The sequence below is a fragment of the Podarcis gaigeae genome (genome assembly GCF_964106915.1).
Source record: "Podarcis gaigeae genome assembly, chromosome: 4".
In the NCBI taxonomy this organism is placed as follows: Eukaryota; Metazoa; Chordata; class Lepidosauria; order Squamata; family Lacertidae; genus Podarcis; species Podarcis gaigeae.
The window spans coordinates 107,850,638-107,874,641 of record NC_139677.1 but is presented as its reverse complement, the minus strand read 5'-3'; the positions used below and the strand labels follow the sequence as shown (position 1 = coordinate 107,874,641).

General features: G+C 46.7%; 1 protein-coding gene across 3 annotated transcripts; it reads left to right on the top strand.

Annotated features, from left to right (window-relative positions):
• The first annotated feature begins 923 nt into the window (after window positions 1–923).
• Window positions 924–22,947, top strand: LOC310843422 (uncharacterized protein). Of its 3 annotated transcripts, none has more exons than XM_083736795.1 (4): window positions 924–1,128; window positions 9,613–9,740; window positions 18,473–19,804; window positions 20,224–22,947. In XM_083736795.1, the coding sequence occupies exons 3-4, from the start codon at window positions 18,499–18,501 to the stop codon at window positions 20,247–20,249; spliced, it is 1,332 nt and encodes a 443-aa protein (XP_083592921.1). In that variant the 5' UTR covers window positions 924–1,128; window positions 9,613–9,740; window positions 18,473–18,498; the 3' UTR covers window positions 20,250–22,947. The 3 variants fall into 3 exon arrangements, with proteins under 3 accessions (XP_083592921.1, XP_083592920.1, XP_083592919.1); XM_083736794.1 differs by adding an exon at window positions 8,846–9,102 and having other exon boundaries at window positions 18,473–22,947; XM_083736793.1 differs by having other exon boundaries at window positions 1,002–1,128; window positions 18,473–22,947.
• Window positions 22,948–24,004: the final 1,057 nt, after the last annotated feature.

Here is a 24,004-nt window from a genome sequence, read left to right as displayed (position 1 = left end):
TTCTCCCTGTTAAAATTCATCTTGTTTGTTTTGGCCCAGTTCTCTAATCTGTCAAGGTAGTTTTGAAGTGTGATCCTGTCCTCTAGGGTGTTAGCCACCCCTCCCAGTTTGGTGTCATCTGCAAATTTGATCAGGATGCCCTTGAGTCCATCATCCAAGTTGTTGATAAAGATGTTGAATAAGACCGGGCCCAAGACAGAACCCTGTGGCACCCCACTAGTCACTCTTCTCCAGGATGAAGAGGAACCATTGATGAGCACCCTTTGGGTTTGGTCAAGGGAAGGGGAAATGGCATGCTATTGAATGTTTGCCTAGCAACATGCTTAAGAAAGTTTTGGTTATGATGAGAAGAGGATTTATTTATGTTGAACTTTGCTTGGTTCCTCTTTGGCAGCCAGTGCAATGGTTTCAGCAGTGCTGGAACTCAGGACCCGCTGCCTTGAGGGACACCTAAGAGCAGTTGGGCAGGGGAAAGGTCTCCCTTGGGAGGTGGGGACTCTCCTTCTTGGGGGTTTCTAAGCACAGATCGGACATCTGCCATGGATGCTTTAGCTGAGATTCCTGCATTGCAGGGGGTGGGACTGGGGGGGGGGAGTCCCCCCAGGGGCATAGGCACCTCCCTGCCCGCAAAATCGGCTGTCAATCTATGGGGGGAGGGGGCGCGTCCCCCCCATTGCACTGGCGCATTCCCCCCCCCCCGGAAAAGCTGCTCTGGTCCAGCCGGGAGGGAAAGTGGAGGGGGGAGGGAGCGGGGGGGGGAGGTAGTTGCACAGGCTCCCCACTCCGCCCCAGTTGCTCCCCTCTTTGGCCAAGCCCTCCACTCCCCCCCCCTTTCTGCGCTGCAGCGATGGATTAGAGAGACCCTTGGGAGCCGGGATCTGTTCAGGGGCGCAGCGGGTCGCTCAGGATGTGCAAAGGGGGGGGGGCTGAGCTGGGGGACTCGGCTTGGCAAGGGTTAAAGGGAACCGAGCTGCCTTCCTAGAGAGGACAGGAAGCAAGGGGGGCAGGTCCTCCAGAGCCAAGGCCCCCTCCCCAGTCCTTTCCTGCTTGGGTGTCTCTCCTGCAAGGGCTGCCTCGCTCTCCCCTCCCGGGATCTGGTGAGTCTCCCCTCTCTCTCTCTGGGATCTGGTGGGGGTCCCAGGGCTGCAGCAGGGGAGGGGGCCGGGGGAGCCTGATCTGTTTCTGCAGGGGGGGGGACCCCAAGTCAGGGAGGAGAAGAGGGTCCTGCCAGGGAGGGGCCAGGGCTGCCACGCTCTCCTTCCTCAGTTGGCCCCCCGCCCCCCCTTCAGAAAAACAATGACTCCCCCGAAACCTCCTTCTTTAAACAAAGGAGTCCCATTGCACAACAGAGGGAACATCTGCAAATGGTTTTCCAAAGCTGGACGAGGAGGTGGACTAGACACCCCCTCAAAAAAAAAGGTGGGAGAGAAAGGCCAGGGATAAAGAGAGGGATTCCAGCCCAGAGTCTGGCTGCTGCATTGGGGACCAGTTTCCCCGTGTCTCCCAGGGCAGCTCCCCACGGAGGCCACGGCAGCAATCCCCTCGCACCCAGAGCAGGGCATCCCAGGACCACAGCCTCTTTCTCCCAAAGGGATTGTTGCTGGAAAACCAGCCGGAAATGGGCGCTGCTCCTCCCTGAGCCTCCAGGGACCTGGGCATCAAGGGCTGAGCGGGTGTTTTAAGCATAGGCACCGACTCCATGGGCCTGAGGGGGCCCGAGCCCCCTCAAAAATTCGTTTGGGGGGGCTCTGCCCCCCAATAATTTAAGAAAATTATTAGTTATATTATGCTTTGTAAAATCACAAAATTATGTTGGTATTTTTTATTTTCCTTGTTTGACGATAGTTACCTTTTAAAATACATTCAGTAATGAGTTAAAACAAAGCCACTTCCGATCTAGAGAGGGGGGGGGTTGCGGGCTCTCGACCCATCAACAATCTCGCGGGGCTGGCAAGAAGCGGGGATTCCCCCTAGCTCATTAATATTCACCGCCCACGGCGGCAGCCAATCGGCTGCCACAAAGGGCGGGCCCTCACAGGTTCACTTAAGGTCAGGGCAGCCCGGGGCTCGCCCCTTTCGTTCCCCCAGCAGCAGCGGTTTGGAGGTCTTGGGCCCCCCCAATATTTTTTATAAGTCGGTATAGGCCCCTGCCCCCCCAATATTTTTTATAAGTCGGCGCCCCTGGTTTTAAGCTATCTAATAGAATAATAGTAATAAATTGCCTGCCTATATTTCAAGGGAGATGTATTTGGCCCCTCCCACTTGGCCCTCAAGGGGTTGACTAGATACCTACCTGGCCCTCAAGAGAAAGAAAAAGGGACCCCACCCCAGGAGTCTGTCTTGAGAGCGGCAGAGAGTCCAAGTGCAAGAAAAGAAAATAGAATTTGGGCAACTAGCTGGTTTTAAACTTAATAAGGCCAAGATGAAAAGGTTAACTAAAAATACAGTTTAAAATATGGTGGAAGAATTGCAACGCAAGTATTTGGGAATATGGTTAACAGCAAAGAGTATAAATTTAGCTGGCCCTTGGAGCAAAGAAAAAGGGACCCCACCCAGGAGTCTGTCTGGAGAGCGGCAGAGAGTCCAAGTGCAAATAAGGAGACAGAAGTAGGGGAGTGGGGGTGGGGGGGAGCAACTCCTGAGGACCCCCGGGTGAGGACCCCCACCAGAGCCAAGCATCCATTTTTCACAAAATACAAATTACTCCCTTGTCAGTCAGTTCTGACTTCTTCTTTTTTAAAAAATGATTTTTATTAATTTAGAACAAAACAAAACAAACATATAATTGCACGTCCAATTTTCACAAATTACTTCTTTTCTGGACTTCCTTCAGCTTCCCCCAAAATCGACCATAGTTATTATTCTTGTTGCGCATTTCATAATTTGTATTGACATTAATAATATCCTTAATTTCCTTCTCTTTAGACAATACTTCTTGGTTTTTCATAGAGCTTTCTTAAACCCCTCTAGCGTTATCTGTTCCCTCACTTATACTTTCCAGATATTCCACAAATTTCCCCCAGTCTTCGATGAACCTTTGGTCTCTTTGATATCTAATTTTCCCAGTCAGTTTGTCCAACTCAGCGTAGTCTAACAGTTTCATTCTCCATTCTTCCACCGTCTGTATTTCCTGTTGTTTCCATTTCTGAGCCAGCAGCACTTTTGCTGCAGTCATTGCATATTGGAAAAATTTACAGTCTTTTCTCTTTATCTCCTTTCCTAATATTCCTAACAGAAAGGTCTCTGGTTTCTTTAAGAATGTATATTTAAAATTTTTCTTCATCTCATTATATTTCCTTTCCCTGAAATCTTTCACTTTCTTGCATTCCCACCACATATGATAAAAAGAACCTTCTTTGTCTTTACATTTCCAACACTTATTACAGGTCTTATACATTTTTGCTAATTTCACCGGTGTTATATACCATCTATAAAACATTTTCATGACATTCTCTTTTAATATCATACATGCTGTAAATTTTAAGTTTTCTTTCCATAATTTTTCCCAATCCTCAAATTGTATATTCAATACCCCTGGCCCAGTGCATCATGACCGACTTAACTTCCTCGTCTTTCAAATTCCATTCTAGCAACAATTTATACATTTTGGATAAGATTTTATAACCGCTATTTATTATTTCAATCTAAAATTTTGAATCCTTGTCAGCATATCCGCCATTCTTAATATCTTTCTTAAACATTTCATTTATCTGAAAATAATGCAACCAGTCATACACATTTTCTTTAACCTGTTCATATGGTTTCATTTTCCATTTTCCCCCTTCTTTGAATAACAGTTGACCATAGGTAATCCAATTACCTCTCATATTAGTTTTTTTAACACTCATAACTTCTAATGGAGATAACCAGTGTGGCACTTTAGGTTCTAATAGGTTTTTATACGTATCCCATACTTCAATCAAAGGACCTCTGAAGATGTGGCTCTCGAAACCTTTATGGACCTTTATGGCGTGCCACCCAAATCTGTTGTCAAACCCTTCCAGGTCTAACAATTCTTTGTTTTCTAATTTTATCCAATCTTTCAACCAGCAAAGGCAAGATGCCTCATAGTATAATTTCAAGTCCGGCAGGGCAAAGCTTCCTCTTTCTTTCGCATCTGTTAGTAACTTAAACTGAATTCTCAGCTTTTTGCCCTGCCAGATATATCTTGAAATTGCTCTTTGCCATTCTTTGAAAATCTTATTTCCCTTAATTACAGGGATAGTCTGAAATAAAAATAACATCTTTGGGAGCACATTCATTTTGATTGTAGATATCCTGCCCCAAAATGACAACTTCATCCTTCCCCACACCTCTAGGTCCTTTTTTATTCCATTCCACACTGGTTCGTAATTTTTCTTATATAGATCTATATTTTTTGGGGTTACCCATATTCCTAAATATTTCACCTTTTTGACCACCTCTATCTCTGTTTGTTGTTGCATTACTTCAATTACACTTTGATCCATGTTCTTCACAATCATTTTCATTTTTTTCTTCTTTAATCTGAATCCTTCATGCATTTACTTTACGGAAGCATTTAATGTTTGATGCATTACTGTATTTTAATATTTTGTTGGAAGCCTCTCAGAGTGGCTGGGGAAGACCACCCAGATGGGTGGGGTATAAATGATAATGTATGTGGGGGGTGGGGGTGGGATGGATGTTTGGTTGGGCTTGGGGATTTTAACATCCATGCCGACACAACCTTACAAGGGTCTGCTCGGGACTTCGTGGAAAGCATGGCCTCCATGGGGCTGTCCCTGAATAAGTCTGGCCCAACCCATAGCTGCGGACATGCCTTGGACCTGGTGTTTACCTCTATGGATGTTGGTGATCTGACACTAAGTAAAAGTGAAACAAAAGAAGTGCCATGGTCAGACCACTTCCTGGTGCAACTGGACTTCTCTGTGACCCATCCCCTCTGCAGGGAGGTGGGACCAATTCGGATGGTCTGCCCCCGCCACTTAATGGATCGAAATGGTTTCCAGAGAGTGGTAGGGGATGCTTTATCCCATGTTGATGGCCTTTCAGCCGATTCCCTGGTGGCCCGCTGGAATGTGGAGTTAACCAGGGCTATTGACTGTTTGGCTCCGAAGCGCCCTCTCCGATTGCATGGAGCCCAGACAGCCCCGTGGTTTTCCACGGATCTGAGGGCAATGAAACAATCGTTGAGACGGCTAGAGCACCGGTGGCGGATAACTCATTCCGAATCTAACCGGACACAGGTTAGAGCTCAACGTCGAGCCTAGCAAGTGGCGATAGCGACAGCGAAGAAGAATTTCTTCACCGCCTCTATTGCATCTGCAGAAAACAGCAGCAGGAGACTTTTTTCAGGTGGTTCACAATTTAGCGGAACCACCTGTAACATCGGGGCCCAGTACGGGCCACATGTTCTCCTGCAATGATTTTGCAAAGTTTTTTGCAGATAAAATCGCTCAGATTCGGGAAGAAGTAGACTCCACCGTGGGAGCAGGGCCGGGGCGGGAGAGTGCTAGAGTCCTGTCTGGTCAAATTGCGTGGGTTCAATTCCAATCTGTTACCTCCGAGGATGTGGACAGGCTGCTTGGACGAGTGAAGCCAACCACCTGTCTCCTGGATCCTTGCCCATCCTGGCTTATAAAAGCTAGCTGGGAAGGACTGGGCGATGGGCTTCGTGGGGTGGTGAATGCTTCCCTCCGTGAGGGAACCTTTCCAGACCCGCTGAAAGAGGCGGTTATTAAACCGCTTCTTAAAAACCCATCTTTAGATGCGGCCACGATGGCCAACTATCGCCCAGTCTCAAACCTTCCATTCTTGGGCAAGGTGATTGAGCGAGTGGTTGCTGAACAACTCCAGGCACGCCTGGAAGAAGCGGACCATTTAGATCCCTTCCAGTCGGGATTCAGGCCTCATCATGGGACTGAAACTGCCTTGGTCGCACTGGTTGATGATCTCCGGCGGGACAAAGGTGAGAGCTGATTCCTAGTTCTGCTGGATCTCTCAGCGGCGTTTGATACCATCGACCATAACATTCTTCTGGACCGTCTTGAGGGGCTGGGAGCTGGGGGCACTGTCATACAGTGGTTCCGCTCCTTCCTCCTGGGCCGTGTTGAGAAAGTGGTGGGGGGGGGGATGAGTGTTCAGACCCCTGGGCTCTCACTTGTGGGGTGCCTCAGGGTTCTGTCCTCTCCCCCATACTTTTCAACATTTACATGCAGCCGCTGGGAGAGATCATCAGGAGGTTTGGGCTGGGTGTTCATCAGTATGCAGATGATACCCAGTTCTACCTCTCTTTCAAATCAGAACCAGTGAAGGTGGTGAAGGTCCTGTGTGAGTGTCTAGAGGCGGTTGGAGGATGGATGGCGGCTAACAGATTGAGGTTGAATCCTAACAAGACAGAAGTACTGTTTCTGGGGGACAAGAGGCGGGCAGGTGTGGAGGATTCCCTGGTCCTGAATGGGGTAACTGTGTCCCTGAAGGACCAGGTGCACAGCCTGGGAGTCATTTTGAACTCACAGCTGTCCATGGAGGCACAGGTCAAATCTGTGTCCAGGGCAGCTGTTTACCAGCTCCATCTGGTACGTAGGCTGAGACCCTATCTTCCTGTGGAGTGTCTTGCCAGAGTGGTTCATGCTCTGGTTATCTCCCGCTTGAACTACTTCAATGCACTCTACGTGGGGCTACCTTTGAAGGTGACCTGGAAACTACAACTAATCCAGAATGCGGCAGCTAGACTGGTGACTGGGAGCGGCCGCCGAGACCATATAACACCGGTCTTGAAAGACCTACATTGGCTCCCAGTATGTTTCCGAGCACAATTCAAAGTGTTGGTGCTGACCTTTAAAGCCCTAAACGGCCTCGGTCCAGTATACCTGAAGGAGCGTCTCCACCCCCATCGTTCTGCCCGGACGCTGAGGTCCAGCGCCGAGGGCCTTCTGGCGGTTCCCTCATTTCAAGAAGCAAAGCTACAGGGAACCAGGCAGAGGGCCTTCTCGGTAGTGGCACCCACCCTGTGGAACGCCCTTCCAGCAGATGTCAAAGTGATAAACAACTACCTGACATTCAGAAGACATCTGCGCAGCCTGGGAGTCATTTTGGACTCACAGCTGCCCATGGAGGCACAGGTCAAATCTGTATCCAGGGCAGCTGTTTACCAGCTCCATCTGGTACGTAGGCTGAGACCCTATCTGCCTCGGTCCAGTATACCTGAAGGAGCGTCTCCTCCCCCATCGTTCTACCCGGACACTGAGGTCCAGCTCCGAGGGCCTTCTGGCAGTTCCCTCACTGCGAGAGGCCAAGTTACAGGGAACCAGGCAGAGGGCCTTCTTGGTAGTGGCGCCCGCCCTGTGGAATGCCCTCCCATCAGATGTCAAAGCGATAAACAACTACCTGACATTCAGAAGACATCTGAAGGCAGCCCTGTTCAGGGAAGTTTTTAATATGTGACATTTTAGTGTATTTTTCATCTCTGTTGGAAGCCGCCCAGAGTGGCTGGGGAAACCCAGCCAGATGGGCGGGGTACAAATAAATCATTATTATTATTATTATTATTATTATTATTATTATTATTATTATTATTATTATCTTAAGGCAGCCCTGTTCAGGGAAGTTTTTAACGTGTGATATTTTACTGTATTTTTGGTTTCTATGGAAGCCGCCCAGAGTGGCTGGGGAGGCCCAGCCAGATGGGCGGGGTATAAATAAATTATTATTATTATTATTATTATTATTATTATTATTATTATTATTATTATATTAATAACGTTGTTGTTAATTGAATTGATATGCCACCCTTCATCAAAAGATCTCAGGAACATTGAAAACATAGAACTCAAAAAAAGTATACAAATGATACATCACCTCAAATCCTTTAATCAGGTGAGTTTTCACCTTTGGAAAGAGGCAGGTGGAATCTCCACAGTTGCTAATAGAATAACGTTGAAAGGCTAGTGAAATATGGGGAACCAAGAGCATCTGCTTGGCATGCAGTATTATTATTATTATTATTATTTACTGGAAGGCAGGAGCAGCCAGGCTGATTCACATCACATAAATCCCTTCCGTTGCCTCCACGTTGTGCATTGCAATCTTCCCTCTAGGAGGGCTAGAGTATGGTTACCAGATATTTTTCAATGAATCCGGGGACACTCCCCCCCCCAAGCTGAGTAGCAACAGGGAGTCAGTAGTGGGGATGGTGAGGCAAAGGACCCTGGCTCCCTCTCCTTCTGCTTGTCTCTCAGAGCCAGGAGACGTCTGACAATGGAGGAGCAAAGGCAGGCTGCACTGTTGGATCGCTTGAACCCCAGAGAGGAGGGGACTTGGAAAGCTGTGGGGAGCCGGGGAATTCTGCTCTGATTTCGTGAAGGAAGAGGCTCAGGGAATTCTGCTCAATATTCACCCAGAGCAGAACTCCAATGTATAGTTAGCAGAGTAAAATCTAAACATGTTGCAGGATCCCCCAAAATAGATCAGAGGCAATTATATTTCACCTAGCAGAGCTTTACTCCTACTGAAGACAAATGAGGATACTGGTCACAAATCCAAAATGTACAGGATTGGCCCTGTCCATAAGAAATCCAGTTGCAGAAGCCTTAACCTAAACTTACCTAAATTTACTGAAACTTATTATAAGTCTAAACCTTAACACTTAACCTTAACCTTAGCACATACTATGTACAGAACACCAGAAGGGAGAGAGAGAGATAGAACGAGAAAGTGAAACCCAGTCTCCTTCTGGCCTCTTCTTATAGTCAGCATGACCTTGACAGAAGAGATGACAGAACCCCTTTAACCCAGCTGTACTCAGCTTCTCTGAAGGAATAACCCAAACACCAGGAACCTTCTGCTTGTTTCTTTTACACAGAGAAGCTTCCGGAACCCTCTTGAATTAAATAGTATAGGAAATATCAATATCAGATCCATACTTTCTGCATTAAGAAATACAAACTGACAGACCCTCTGGGAATGAGCTGCTCTTCTCATGAGGCCTGAAACTCAGCTAAGTCTGTGAATATCGTGTTCCTGCTGATAAAGAGTAAACTCCAGCTGTGAACTATGGGATTTCCTGCCCAGATAACTCTGTGACACCAGCCTTCTGAATGTCGCCAGTAGGATTCATCTGTAGTTGCAGTTTTCATGGAATCCTAGAGTTGAAAGGGACCCCAAGGGTCATCAAGTCCTGCATTGCAGACGAGAACAAATAATGTCCAGGATTCACCTAGCCAGCCCCATCTGCTGCAAAATATAGCCTGCCCCCCCACTCCTCGATGCCCCCAGGAACCCCTTGAATTTGGCTCTAGGGCACTGGGAGGGAACCTCCCCAGAACAACTCACGAGGAGAGGAGAAAGTGGATCCTCCCATCGGGGAAACTGGAATGCTTGCGTAGGCAGAATAACTTGAAAACCACCAGGAGGAGTACCACCTATTTGCACAAAGATGAATGCCCATAATTAAAACATAGAATAAAAGAATTCCATTAAAGTGTTAACATAACCATCCATAATTAAAATGTGCAGCAAAACCATCGTATTGAAACAACACAGCAATTAAGAGGAAGGAAAGAACAGAGCATTGTAGAGCAGATCATATTTCTGCTGTCTCAGAGGAGGACATTTCCCTTTTTCTTTTAGGGTCCAGTGTGCTTTGAAGACAATCTCTGTCTGTTTCACGGACAAGGAGTGGGCGTTGTTGGATCCTGACCAGAGAGCTCTGCATAAGGACGTCATGGAGGAGAATCGTGGGATCGTGGCCTCTCTTGGTAAGGCTCCCTGTGGGATCGTCCTATCTGCCTGGAAATTCAAAAAATGCCTCTATGTGACTAACCTCATACATTTTCACAGAGCTCAACAGCGCCCCCTCCAACACCTGGGAACCTAACACCCCCACAATAAACCTAGAACAGTAAATTACTGTTTTTTCTTATATATATATATATATATAATTTAAAAAATTATTTTCCCTTTAATATCGTACATTCGCATCATCATTATCCACTACACCACCCTGGCTCTTTGGAGCCTCAACTTCCTTCCCTGCCGCCTCATGGCTTTCAAAATTAACCTTTATATCATTGCAATTTGTACATTTTCCAATTCTTATTACACTCATTACAGAATGGCTCAAAATTTAAATATAGAAAGGTAGAAAATTTCTCATTACAAGTCTTCAGACAACCCTGCTAGTGATGTTAATTGCTTACAATAGTCTTTCAGATATTGTATAAATTTACTCCAACCCTTTTGGAATACTTAATCGTGCTGGTTTTCCTGTCAGTGTCACCAGATATGCAAAGTCCATCATTTTCATCTGCCAATCTTCTAACAGAAATTCTCACCATGTCAATTAATACTTAGTTTGGGAACCTTTAGCTTTAATTCTGGCCTTTCAACGTCTTCCCATGGAGTGAAGCAAGTTTCTTAGTTCTGCAGCTGTAATAACGTGAAACCAAGATGGAATTATTGCCTCTGTTAATTGGGCTTTATTGCTGAGTTCCTTCTGACTAACAAGTTTCTTTAGTCAGCTCCAAAGATTTTTGATTGGGTTAAGGTCTGGGCTATTCCCAGGCCATTCCAGCAGTGGAATTGATTCTCTTGAAACCACCTTTTGCACACAGCAGCAACATGACATGGAGCTGAATCCTGCTGAAATAGAAAACAAACAAACAGATTGAAAGGTGCTGTAATGGGATAAGGGGGCTGCTCGTGCGTAAGCGTTTTAAGCCCTCAAAGCTTTGCCATCAGTTCCTAAACTCTCCCAGTCCGCGGAGCCATGGGTGCATGGCTACCTCAATCGCTGGCAGAATCCGTCAGTGGGCGCTTCCGGAATTTACGCCAACATAAGAGTTCCTTGACGGAAACTCTCCTTCTGGATTCTCTGCGTGACAGTTTCCTGCGCGGAGTAGGCGTCCCCAGCGGAGGTCCTGAGACCTCCCCGCTGTTCTCACTGGAAGCATCTTGGAGCCATTCCTCCGCCTGAGTTTCTGCAGGAACTCTCCCTCTCCCCCTACTGGTTCCTTCCTCAGCATCCGAACCTCTCCTAGCCTCCTTGAGCCCTTCCACCACCTGACTCTCCGATGGCAGTTCCCTGACATCCACCTCCCCTCCAGGACCCCCCTCACCCCCCATTTCCCCATTTTCTCTGGGCGGCGAGGCTGGGAACCCCTGGAAAGAATCCTCATCTTCGGATGACTCGAAAACCGCTCTCCACCAACTACTGTCCCTTCTTCCCCCATACTCTTCCCCATCTGATTCTTCTTCCTCTTCCTGTCCTGATTCTGGGAACCCCGCGAACTCCTCTTCCTCATCAGTGGTGCCGAAGTGTTCCTCCCAGAACCTAGCCAAGGGCTGAGGCTTCCTTGGGAACTGGCAATGAAACGTTCCTACTAATACCTCATCTTTGACCGTTTCTGCCGGTACCCAGGTATTTTCGGACTCCGGTTCCCCTTCCCATCCCACCAAGTACTCCACCTGTTTCCCCTTCCACCGAGAGTCGAGTATTTCTGCTACATGACTGCTGCGCTCCCTCTCTTCTACTTGCGGTGCCGCGGGAACCTCACCTTCACATCCCCAAAATTCCCGCCCCTCCCGGTATGGTGATAGTAATGACCTATGGAATACTGGATGCAGTTTCATGTTGTCTGGCAGCCTGAGTTTAAAGGCCACCGTATTGACCTGCTGAATAACCTCGAAGGGTCCCAATCGTTTTGGCCACAATTTTTTGCAGCCCCCCTTGAACGGCAACCCTTGTGTTGACAACCACACCCGGTCCCCCACCCTTATGGTCTCTCCTTCCCTTCTGCTCCTATCTGCCTGCTTCTTGTATTCTGCCTTGGCCCTATCCAAATTCATTTTGAGCTGTTGATGTATTGCTTCCATTTCTTCCACAAAATGTTCCGCTGCCGGTACGCTCCATCTTTCCCCTCCTTCCCCTGGAAAGGCCCTGGGGTGAAGCCCATAATTAGCCATAAATGGACTCATGCCCGTGGACACATCTTCCGCATTATTGTAGGCGAATTCGGCCAGGGCTAATTTCTCTACCCAATCATTCTCTCTGTCATTTACATAACACCTCAGATATTGTTGCAGAATACTATTTGCCCTTTCCGCCTGCCCATTAGTTTCTGGGTGTCTGGCAGTTGAGAAATTGACCTCCACATGCAGTAAGCTCATGAGCTTCCTCCAGAACCTGGACGTAAATTGTTTCCCTCTGTCTGAGACCACCCTCAAGGGGGCGCCATGCAACCTAAAAATGTGTTTTACAAACAACCTGGCGGTTTCTTCCGCCGTTACCGCATGTGAGCAAGCTATAAAGTGGCACATCTTGGTTAACAGGTCTACCACTACCATTACCGCAGTTTTCCCCTTGGATCTTGGTAAATCTGTCATGAAATCTATGGAAACTGCCTCCCATGGCCGTTCGGGTGTGGGTAATGGTTCCAGCAACCCCGCCGGTGCCGCCCTCTCCCCCTTTGCTCGCTGGCAGCGGTCGCACCCCCTCACATACTCTCGTACATCTTCCCTCACCTTGGGCCACCAGAATTGCCTGGTAACTAACCACATTGTTTTGTGTTGCCCAAAGTGCCCCGCGGTGGGGCTGTCGTGCAGTTGTTTGAGTACTCTACCCCTCAATTCCCCTTCTGGTATGTACAAGGCCCCCTTGTAGTACAACGCCCTGTCCCTTTCTTCAAACCCCCCGGGGTTCTCCCCGGCTCTCCTGAGCCCTCTGAGCTTATCTTGGGCGTATTCATCATTCTCTGTCTCTTCTACCAGTTCTCGTTGCCCCACCAATGCTGCCCCACACACCCAGTGGTCCTCGGGGATGACATGTCTCTCTTCGGGCGCCTCCTCCCCCTCCATATACTCTGGTTTTCGAGAGAGAGCGTCCGCCCTTACGTTCTCTGGCCCCGGTACGTAGCGAATCTCAAAATGGAATTTGGAAAATTCCTGTGCCCATCGCACTTGTCTCTGGTTCAGTACTCTGGCCGTTCGCCAATATTCCAGGTTCTTGTGGTCCGTGCACACCTGGACCTTGTGCTGCGCTCCTATCAACAGGTGCCGCCATCGTCGAAACGCTTCATAAATGGCGAGCAGTTCCCTGTCGTACACTGTGTAGTTCCTTTCGGATTTATTCAACTTCCACGAGAAGAAGGCACACGGTCTCCAATCCAACCCATCCTTCCCCGGTTGGAGCAGAACCGCCCCTACCGCTCGATCTGATGCATCTGTTTCCACCCTCATCGGTTTCTGTAGATCCACGTGCAAGAGCTGTTCTTCCAAAGCGAACGCTTTCTTTAGCCCTTCAAACGTTCGCTGCGCCTCTTCCGTCCATGCAAATTTCTTCTTACTACTGAGACAATCGGTCATGGGAGCCGTTAAGTGGGCAAAGTTTTGGATGAACTTCCGATAGAAGTTTCCAAACCCCAGGAACCTCTGCACGTCCTTCCTGGTTCTGGGTGTCTTCCCTTCCAGTACCGCTTGGACCTTGCTTGGATCCATGGCCAATCCCTTGTCTGACAAACGGTACCCCAGGAATTCTACTTCTCTGGTATGGAACTGGCACTTCTCCAGTTTTACCCACAGCTGGTTTGCTTGCAGCCTGCTTAGGACCTCCCGGACATCTCGGACATGCTGCTCCTCGTCCTCTGAGTAGACCAACACATCGTCTAAGAAGGCCACACAGTTCTTATAAAGCAAAGGTCCCAGCACGTGATTCATGAAGGATTGAAAGCAGGCTGAGCCCCCCTGTAATCCGAAGGGCATAACGAGATACTCAAAGGCCCCCAAGGGGGTGAACATGGTAGTTTTCCATTCATCCCCCTTCCTCATCCGTATCAGGTTATACGCCCCCCTCAGGTCCAGCTTGTTAAAAATCTTTCCCTTCCTCACCCGGTTAAAAATGTCGTCAATCCTGGGCATGGGAAAGGCCACAGGTTCTGACACCGAATTTACGGCCTGGAAGTCCACGACCAGCCTGGGTTTAGTAGTGTCTTTTTTGTTCACAAAAAACACTGGGCTGCCCCCCACCGCTCTTGACTCCCTGATGAAACCTCGTTTCAGGTTCTTGTCTATGAACTCCCTTAACTCCTGCATCTCCCTGTCTGACATGGCGTACAGCTTGCCCACTGGTAGCTGGGCTCCTGGGAGTAGGTTAATTTGACAGTCAAAGGGTCTATGCGGGGGCAGTCTATCTGCTTCCTTCTCACTGAAGACGTCACTCAGGTCGGCGTATTGTCGGGGTATTTCTCCCTTTTCCCCCACCGCCACCCCTGCAAGACTGGCCCTAGCCAGCCCCTGCATTTCTCTTCCCTTGCAGTGCTCTAGGCAATGCGCTGACCCGAAGGAGACTGTCCGCTGGTGCCATCCCACTAGCGGGTCATGTAGCGCCAGCCAGCTCATTCCCAAGATGATGGGAGGTCCCGCTAGTGTGGCTACATGAAATGCAATGACTTCCGTGTGCCTTGCCACTCTCATTGTCATGGGGACCATCTGTTGGTTTACTTCCCCTCCCAGCAGTTCCCTCCCGTCAATCGTTGTCACCTGCAAGAAAGGACTTAAGGGCAGCGTCTGTATCTGGTGCTCTGACGCAAACTCCTTACTCATGAAATTGCAGGAGCTGCCTGAATCTAAGAGGGCTTTTATCGTGAGTGGATGTCCGTTGGGTAGCTCTAGCAGCACCTCTACGACGAGAGCAGCTCTTGGGGGTTCAGGCTTGGGCACGTTCACTGATCCTTGGCCTGACTGCTGTGCCCTGTCGCTGGCAGCCAGGCGTTGGCTTTTACCTGCTCCTTAACCCCCTCCTCCTCACTCCCCACAGCCCCCACCATTCCTTGCCATCCCTTCCTTTGTGGGCAGACCCTGGCAAAATGTCCTGGCTGTTGACAGAGGAAACATTTTTTGGCGCTCTTCCCCTCCTTCTTCCGCCCTTCGTTAACATTTGAAGTTCCGCGCGCGCTCGCCCCTCCAATCTCCATTGGTTCCACTGGCGGGGAAGGTTGCGCCGGCATCTCAGGAATGCGGAAATCATTCCAACGCTCTCCTCTCCCTTCCCGCTTCTCCAGAGCTCTCGCCTCCTAGCGCGCTCCAATCGCAAGCACTGCCTTGGTCAGCTGATCCATGGACTCCGGACGGGGCGCGTGGGAAAGCTCATCTTTCACCGCTGGGGCTAGGCCTTCTTCAAACAGCATCTGCATCGGGTCCGAAGACAGGTCCCACCCCAATTTATGTATAAGCATGGTAAACTGTGCCCAATACTCTCGGACGGATTGATTCCCCTGTTTGCACGCCATTAGCTGTCTGCGTACCACCCCCTGTTCAATCTGGCTGGAAAACATCAAGTCCATCGCGATAAAGAATTTTCTCAAGTCTTTTAAGGCGTCATTATTTGATGCCATCAGGGGCCTCACCCAATCTCTAGCCCCCCCCCTCGAGGTGCCCAATCACAAAAGCCACTCTCGATTCCTCATCGGCAAAGTCATCAAACTGCAGGTTCAGTGCATACTGCATCTCTGTCTTAAAGGCTTGGTAGCTCCTTGGGTCACCCCCGAATTTCTGTACCAACCCCGGTACCTTCCTTGCGATGGGGGTGGGTTTCCCCTGTGCATCCTGCGCCCTCCTTTCCTTGAGCCGTGCCGTTAGCAGTGCCAGCTGGTGCTCCAACACTCTGTTTCTCTCCTCCAGAGTTGGTCCCGTTCCAGCTCCTTCCGCTCCTCCGGCTCCGTTTGGGTTGCTCATGATGCCTCTCCTTCGCACAAGCAGCGTCAAAGACTGCCGGATTGCTGTAATGGGATAAGGGGGCTGCTCGTGCGTAAGCATTTAAGCCCTCAAAGCTTTGCCATCAGTTCCTAAACTCTCCCAGTCCGCGGAGCCATGGGTGCATGGCTACCTCAATCGCTGGCAGAATCCGTCAGTGGGCGCTTCCGGAATTTACGCCAACATAAGAGTTCCTTGACGGAAACTCTCCTTCTGGATTCTCTGCGTGACAGTTTCCTGCGCGGAGTAGGCGTCCCCAGCGGAGGTCCTGAGACCTCCCCGCTGTTCTCACTAGAAGCATCTTGGAGCCATTCCTCCGCCTGAGTTTCTGCAGGAACTCTCCCTCTCCCCCTACTGGTTCCTTCCTCAGCATCCGAACCTCTCCTAGCCTCCTTGAGCCCTTCCACCACCTGACTCTCCGATGGCAGTTCCCTGACATCCACCTCCCCTCCAGGACCCCCCTCACCCCCCATTTCCCCATTTTCTCTGGGCGGCGAGGCTGGGAACCCCTGGAAAGAATCCTCATCTTCGGATGACTCGAAAACCGCTCTCCACCAACTACTGTCCCTTCTTCCCCCATACTCTTCCCCATCTGATTCTTCTTCCTCTTCCTGTCCTGATTCTGGGAACCCCGCGAACTCCTCTTCCTCATCAGTGGTGCCGAAGTGTTCCTCCCAGAACCTAGCCAAGGGCTGAGGCTTCCTTGGGAACTGGCAATGAAACGTTCCTACTAATACCTCATCTTTGACCGTTTCTGCCGGTACCCAGGTATTTTCGGACTCTGGTTCCCCTTCCCATCCCACCAAGTACTCCACCTGTTTCCCCTTCCACCGAGAGTCGAGTATTTCTGCTACATGACTGCTGCGCTCCCTCTCTTCTACTTGCGGTGCCGCGGGAACCTCACCTTCACATCCCCAAAATTCCCGCCCCTCCCGGTATGGTGATAGTAATGACCTATGGAATACTGGATGCAGTTTCATGTTGTCTGGCAGCCTGAGTTTAAAGGCCACCGTATTGACCTGCTGAATAACCTCGAAGGGTCCCAATCGTTTTGGCCACAATTTTTTGCAGCCAGTTCACTCCCACAAACCGGATCCGTGGGTAAGATCACGCGCATGAGTGCGATCTCTCCTGTCTGCATCTCTGCAGAAGTGATTGCCGGCGCCTCAGAAGTGAGTCCCTGTGCTGCGCTGCCCCAGTTTAGCGCAGCACATGGGAACATGCTGAGCAGATGGCTCTGTTCGGGGGGCCGCTCGTGGGCCGCTTTTGGCCCATAGGCCACAGATTGCCAACCCCTGATGCAAATCTCTGATTCTTCTCCTCGCATATTTCATGCCATCAGTACCAAGCAAGGAGATTTGGGTCTCATCACTCCAAATAACACTGTCCCATTGTTCTGCTATCCAGTTAACATGGGTTGTAGCACAGTTTAATCTTTTCCACCTTTGCTTGAGAGATAATGGCTTTTCCCTTGGAATTCTAACATTTAGACCAGTCCTTGCACTCAGCTTCACATTACACTGCCCCATGTCATCTTGTAAACACCCAAATGATTTTCTTCTGTCACGTTCGCAGTCTCTCCATTTTCAATCGTCACTTGCTGTTGTGCACCTTTTCCTGCCTTTACCAGTCTGATTTTGTAGTAACTGAGTCTCCTTATACCTCTTCAAAAATTTGGAAATGCCAGCTTTTGTTACGTTTCCCCCAATCTTGCTTCTAATTTCTCCATAACTATAGCCTTGTTCACTTAATAGTACTATTTTACATTGCTTTATGGTTGACCAGTCAACTCTTTGTGCCATTTTAAAATTTTTATCATGTTCTGCAAACTCGCTAAATGAAAGAACACAAAAGAACCAACAACAACTTGATAGCAATCACATAACACACTGACAAAACAAAATTTAAAAAATCCTTCCAGTAGCACTTTAGAGACCAACAAAGTTTGCTGTTGGTATGAGCTTTCGTGTGCATGCACACTTCTTCAGATACCAGCTCCTACCAATAACAAACTTAGTTGCTCTCTAAGGTGCTAAGCCTGCCAACCTAGCAGTTCGAAAGCACCTCCGGGTGCAAGTAGATAAATAGGGACCGCTTACCAGCGGGAAGGTAAACGGCGTTTCCGTGTGCGGCTCTGGCTCGCCAGAGCAGCAATGTCACGCTGGCCACGTGACCCGGAAGTGTCTCCGGACAGCGCTGGCCCCTGGCCTCTTGAGTGAGATGGGCGCACAACCCCAGAGTCTGTCAAGACTGGCCCGTACGGGCAGGGGTACCTTTACCTTTACTTTAAGGTGCTACTGGAAGGAATTTTTTTATTTTGTTTCGGCTAAGAAAGATCAACACGGCTACCTACCTGTAACACTGACAAAAGTCAACCTAAGCAAGTTTGCTTCCTTTTTCTGGTTATTTGGCTATGGCTTTTTAATTTAATACAGATAATTGAACAAAGTTTGTTGCATTACATTCTTGATTAAATTATCTGTCCATTGCTAAATAATTTCACGGTATTACTCCAAAAGAAGTGCTGTTATGAGCCATCAAACCTCTGAAATACACTTTCCCCCAAAGGCTTCTAAAATTTTGGCCACTACTATATATTAAAAAACAACATTCAACAACCATTAGAATCTAATAATAAATATGTTGGTTAATGACAATCAACAAAGGTAATGAACACTCACCCAACTCCCTTCAGTTCTTCATTTGTTCTTGAGGCTCTAATCCCTTTTTGCCTCCATTGCAGATTGAGATGTATTGGAAATCGAGAACATGGGTGACCAAAAGAAAATCCCCAGAGAGGAGAAGCCACGGAAAAATATGGAGTATGGAGACAGCTGCAGTCACAGCTCCCATTCCACATCCCATCAAAGAAATCTCATTGGCAAGAAACCCTATCAGTGCATGGAATGTGAAAAGAGCTTCAGGAAGAGCTCCTTTCTCACTACCCATCAAAGAATTCATACAGGGGAGAAACCCTATCAGTGTGTGGAATGTGGAAAGAGCTTCAGGAAGAGCTATAATCTCACTACCCATCAAAGAATTCATACAGGGGAGAAACCCTATCAGTGTGTGGAATGTGGAAAGAGCTTCAGTCACAGCCACCATCTCACTTCCCATCAAAGAATTCATACAGGAGAGAAACCCTATCAGTGTGTGGAATGTGGAAAGAGCTTCAGTCACAGCCACCATCTCACTTCCCATCAAAGAATTCATACAGGGGAGAAACCCTATCAGTGCATGGAATGTGGAAAGAGCTTCAGGAAGAGCTCCTTTCTCACTACCCATCAAAGAATTCATACAGGGGAGAAACCCTATCAGTGCATGGAATGTGGAAAGAGCTTCAGGAAGAGCTATAATCTCACTTCCCATCAAAGAATTCATACAGGGGAGAAACCCTATCAGTGTGTGGAATGTGGAAAGAGCTTCAGTCACAGCCACCATCTCACTTCCCATCAAAGAATTCATACAGGGGAGAAACCCTATCACTGTGTGGAATGTGGAAAGAGCTTCACTGAAAGCTCCTCTCTCACTTCCCATCAAAAAATTCATACAGGGGAGAAACCCTATCAGTGCATGGAATGTGGAAAGAGCTTCAGTCATAGGTCCTCTGTCACTTCCCATCAAAAAATTCATACTGGGGAGAAATCCTATCAGTGTGTGGAATGTGGAAAGAGCTTCCGTCAGATCTCCGTTCTCACTTCCCATCAAAAAATTCATACAGGGGAGAAACCCTATCAGTGCATGGAATGTGGAAAGAGCTTCAGGAAGAGCTCATCTCTCACTTCCCATCACAAAATTCATACAGGGGAGAAACCCTATCAGTGTGTGGAATGTGGCAAGAGCTTCACTGATAGCTCCTCTCTCACTTCCCATCAAAAAATTCATACAGGGGAGAAACCCTATCAGTGCATGGAATGTGGAAAGAGCTTCAGGAAGAGCTCCTTTCTCACTTCCCATCAAAGAATTCATACAGGGGAGAAACCCTATCAGTGTGTGGAATGTGGAAAGAGCTTCAGTCACAGCCACCATCTCACTTCCCATCAAAGAATTCATACAGGGGAGAAACCCTATCAGTGTGTGGAATGTGGAAAGAGCTTCACTGAAAGCTCCTCTCTCACTTCCCATCAAAAAATTCATACAGGGGAGAAACCCTATCAGTGCATGGAATGTGGAAAGAGCTTCAGTCATAGGTCCTCTGTCACTTCCCATCAAAAAATTCATACTGGGGAGAAACCCTATCAGTGTGTGGAATGTGGAAAGAGCTTCAGGAAGAGCTCATCTCTCACTTCCCATCACAAAATTCATACAGGGGAGAAACCCTATCAGTGTGTGGAATGTGGCAAGAGCTTCAGTCATAGTGCATCTCTCACTTCCCATCACAGAATTCATACAGGGGAGAAACCATATCAATGTGTGGAATGTGGGAAGAACTTCACTAATAGATCCGCCCTCACTTCCCATCAAAAAATTCATACATGGGAGAAACCCTATCAGTGTGTGGAATGTGGAAAGAGCTTTAATCGGAGCTACTCTCTCGCTTCCCATCAAAGAATCCATACAAAGGTTGGAAAAACCATTATACAGCTTTAGGAGACAGGCAAATCAGCAGCTTTTAAACCAGGCCTTTGGCTGATTGACATGTGATGTCCTTTTAAAACGTGGTGGGGAGGGGGGTTATAGATGTGTATTGTGTTTTTATATTGTGCTTTTATGTTGTAACTGTCCTTAGACCTGTGGGTGCAGGGATTAGGAGCCTACCCTTAGAGGCCGAGGGGTCTTTGCCCCCCAATAATATATTTGAAGCCCCCCCCCAGTTGGTAGGCATTGACATTCCAATGGCATGCATGCATCATGTGAATGATTGTGCTAGGCGGGCCTTACCTGATCCCACCACCAATATTTTATTCAATTCAGCACCACTGGGTCGAGTATTATACAAATTAAATAAAGACATAAATCACCTTCCTTTGCACATGTTCCAGCTTGTCAATATCCTTATTTATTTTCATTTTTAATATTTATGTGCCCTTCATCTGAAGATTTCACAATATAAACATACAAGATGAAAGCATGGCTTTCCCAAAAACAAATAAAGCCAGAGAAATCTCTCCTCCCCTTTTTTTGGATGGAGTTACAAACTTTGTTGATCAGGGGAGAACTGTTAAAATAGTGCATATTGATTTCAGTAAGGCTATTGACAAAGTCCCCCCATGAAATATTTACATGGAAGCTGGTAATATGTGAGCTGAATGAGGTAACTGTTAGGCGGATTTGACTGACCAAACCCAAAGAGGACTCCTTCATGGTTCCTCATCATCCTGGGAAAAGTGACAAGAGGGGTGCTGCAGGGTTCTGTCCTGGGCCCGTTGTTGTTCAACGTCTTTAAAAATGACTTGGATGAAGGAACTGAGAGGATGCTCATCACATTTGCAGACGACACCAAATGGGGAGCGGAGGCCAATGTGGTAGAAGGCAGAATCGGATCAAGGACAGGAATAGTACCACTTTATTCTGCCTTGGTCAGGCCCCACCTAGAATACTGGGTTCAGTTCTGGGCACCACAAGTTAAGTATCTTAAATTTTGGTTGCCTGGAGAAATCAAAAGGTGGGGAAACACAATCCATATTCCTTTTATAACATGTGGCCAATGTATATTGAATACATGTAGTTTTTTATACTGTTGTAGGAATCCACCCAGCACTCAGTAATTGTTATTAAACATTAAATATGGGGCGCTTAAGCACTACCCACCCCCCGATCTCTCAGAGCAAACATACCTCTGTGGGCGGGATCGACAAATAGGATAGCTTGAAGAACACACCAGCCCTGTGTGTACCTAGAGAGAACCTCTGTATATATAGGGATAGTAAGTTGTGATGGCAGTGAGTCACGCACGAGTGCAGTTCATTTATAAAGTTGGTTTTATTCCAAGAAAAGAACAGATTACCAGGAGCTCCTCTCCCATGAGCTGGTTGCCATTACGATGATGACTCAACTAAGTTCTCAGTGTCACGTTTCATCCTACAAATGCAACGTGGGAGGAACCTTCTCTTCATACTCTGTGACAAATCGCATCCTTTTTCCTGCTCTTGAATACTCAAAGGCTGGCCCGCCATGTCTGAGAGGCTATCAGTGGAGTTCAGCCTTTCACCTACATTCTGGGAGAGTGTTTCCATGACAACCTCCCCCCCTCTTTGCTCTGGGCCATCTTCCAACCCTGGCAGCTGCTTAGAATCAGAAGCTTCCTGTATCCTGACATCAGTGTTTATATAGAGAAGAAATAAAAATGTCAACTAATACCAAGAAAGGACAGCCAAACCCAACACTCCTTACTTTAATGGCAAGATGCCGCTCCGTAGTGTTTGATCTTGTGCTGGTGAAAGACTTCTTGGAAAAGATATATAATGAGTTGAAAAAAAATGTTGAAAAATACATTTATTAAAAAACCAGAAGCCTTTCTACTTGGAATAATAGGACTGGAATTGCCAAAAAAATATATGTTAGACTGTTTTTGTATGCCACTACAGTGGCAAGACTTTTATTAGCCAAAAATTGGAAATCACAAGAGATACCAACAATAGAAGAATGGCAGATGTTGAACTTTTTGGAGCTGGCCGGCCTGACTGGAAGAATCCGTGACCAGAAAGAAGAGGAGACACAAGAGGACTGGAAGAAATTTAAAGACTATTTAGCTAAAGATTGTAATATAAGATAAAGAGAAATTTCTTGGAAGTAACAATTAGGTTTAGGAGTAGAATAAGAATATGTTGTTAATAAACATTAAGGATTAGAATATTAATAAAGGAGAAGTTGTTAGTAAATGAAAGAAGTTAATATTATTAGAAATATGAATTTGGAGAACTGCTAAACTGGTGATATAATGAAATTCAGGTAGAGGGGATTCAAGGAAGTCAGTTACGAATGAAATGAAATTAGGATTTGTAAGTAGAAATTCTTTTTTATGTGTTTTTGTTTGTTTTTGTGTATTGTAATGTTTTTCTTTTTTCTGGTTTTTCCTGTTTATGTGGTAAATGTGAAAACCAATACAAATTTTTTTTGGGGGGGGGAGAAAGAGAAGAAAGAGAACGAGGACAGGAAAGTCCAGGAGGATAAGAAAAGAAGCAGAGTTTCCCACAACTATATTACTGTAATTAAGTGCAGTTTTATATTTGATGTTGATATTTGACTTTGTGTCTAATAAAAATTCATAAATTTGAACATTATATCGTGGAACATCAATGGTTTGAACAATAAGGTAAAAAGGAAGAAAACTGAGCGTATCTTAAGAAAGAAAAATTGGGATGTCATTGGTCTCCAGGAAACACACATAGCAAAGAAACATGACAGAGTTTTGATAGATAAGAAATTAGGAACAGAATACATAGCTTCAGATGTTTCCAAAAAGAGAGGAATAGTTATATATATATATGTATAAACCAAAAGATAGATGCAAAAATCCTACCTAAAGATGACAAGGGAAGAATATTAGGAATACAATTGACAAAAGGCAGAGAAGAAATCATTTTGTTTTGTTTTTTTAAATAATATTTATTAAGATTTTAAAAAACAGACATAGAATTACACAATACATTTCACAAAAATCATGTAACAATCTAAAAACAATTAAAAAGTGAAGAAGAAAAAACACACATAAAAATGAATATATAAAAAAGAAGAAATGACAATAGCTAAATATAAAAAGAAAACAGAAAAAGTTTAAAATTAACTCCATCTTTCAATCATCCTTTATCTCATTTGCTTGATTCTTTGACCTCCTCACACCTCCCCTTTTGTATTCCCATTTAAAAAGTCCTTTCAGCAAATCCTTACCCTCTGTCATTTTTCATAACTCTATATCATCACCTAATGTAAATATATATTTTTAACCATTATCAATCCATACTTGCATATTCTTAAAAAGCTTTTTACCAATACCACTTATTTTCCATCCAACATCATTTTAACATTCCTTAATTTTACAGTATTTCTGCAAGTAGTCTTTAAATTTCTTCCAATCTTCTTCCACCGACTCTTCTCCCTGGTCATGGATTCTGCCAGTCATTTCTGCCAATCCCATACAGTCAATCACCTTCATCTGCCATTCTTCCAGGGTGGGTAGGTCTTGTGTCTTCCAATACTTTGCAATGAGTATTTTTGCTGCTGTTGTTGCATACATAAAAAAAGTTCTGTCCTTCTTTGACACCAATTGGCCGACTATGCCCAGGAGGAAGGCCTCTGGTTTCTTCAGAAAGGTACATTTAAATACCTTTTTCAG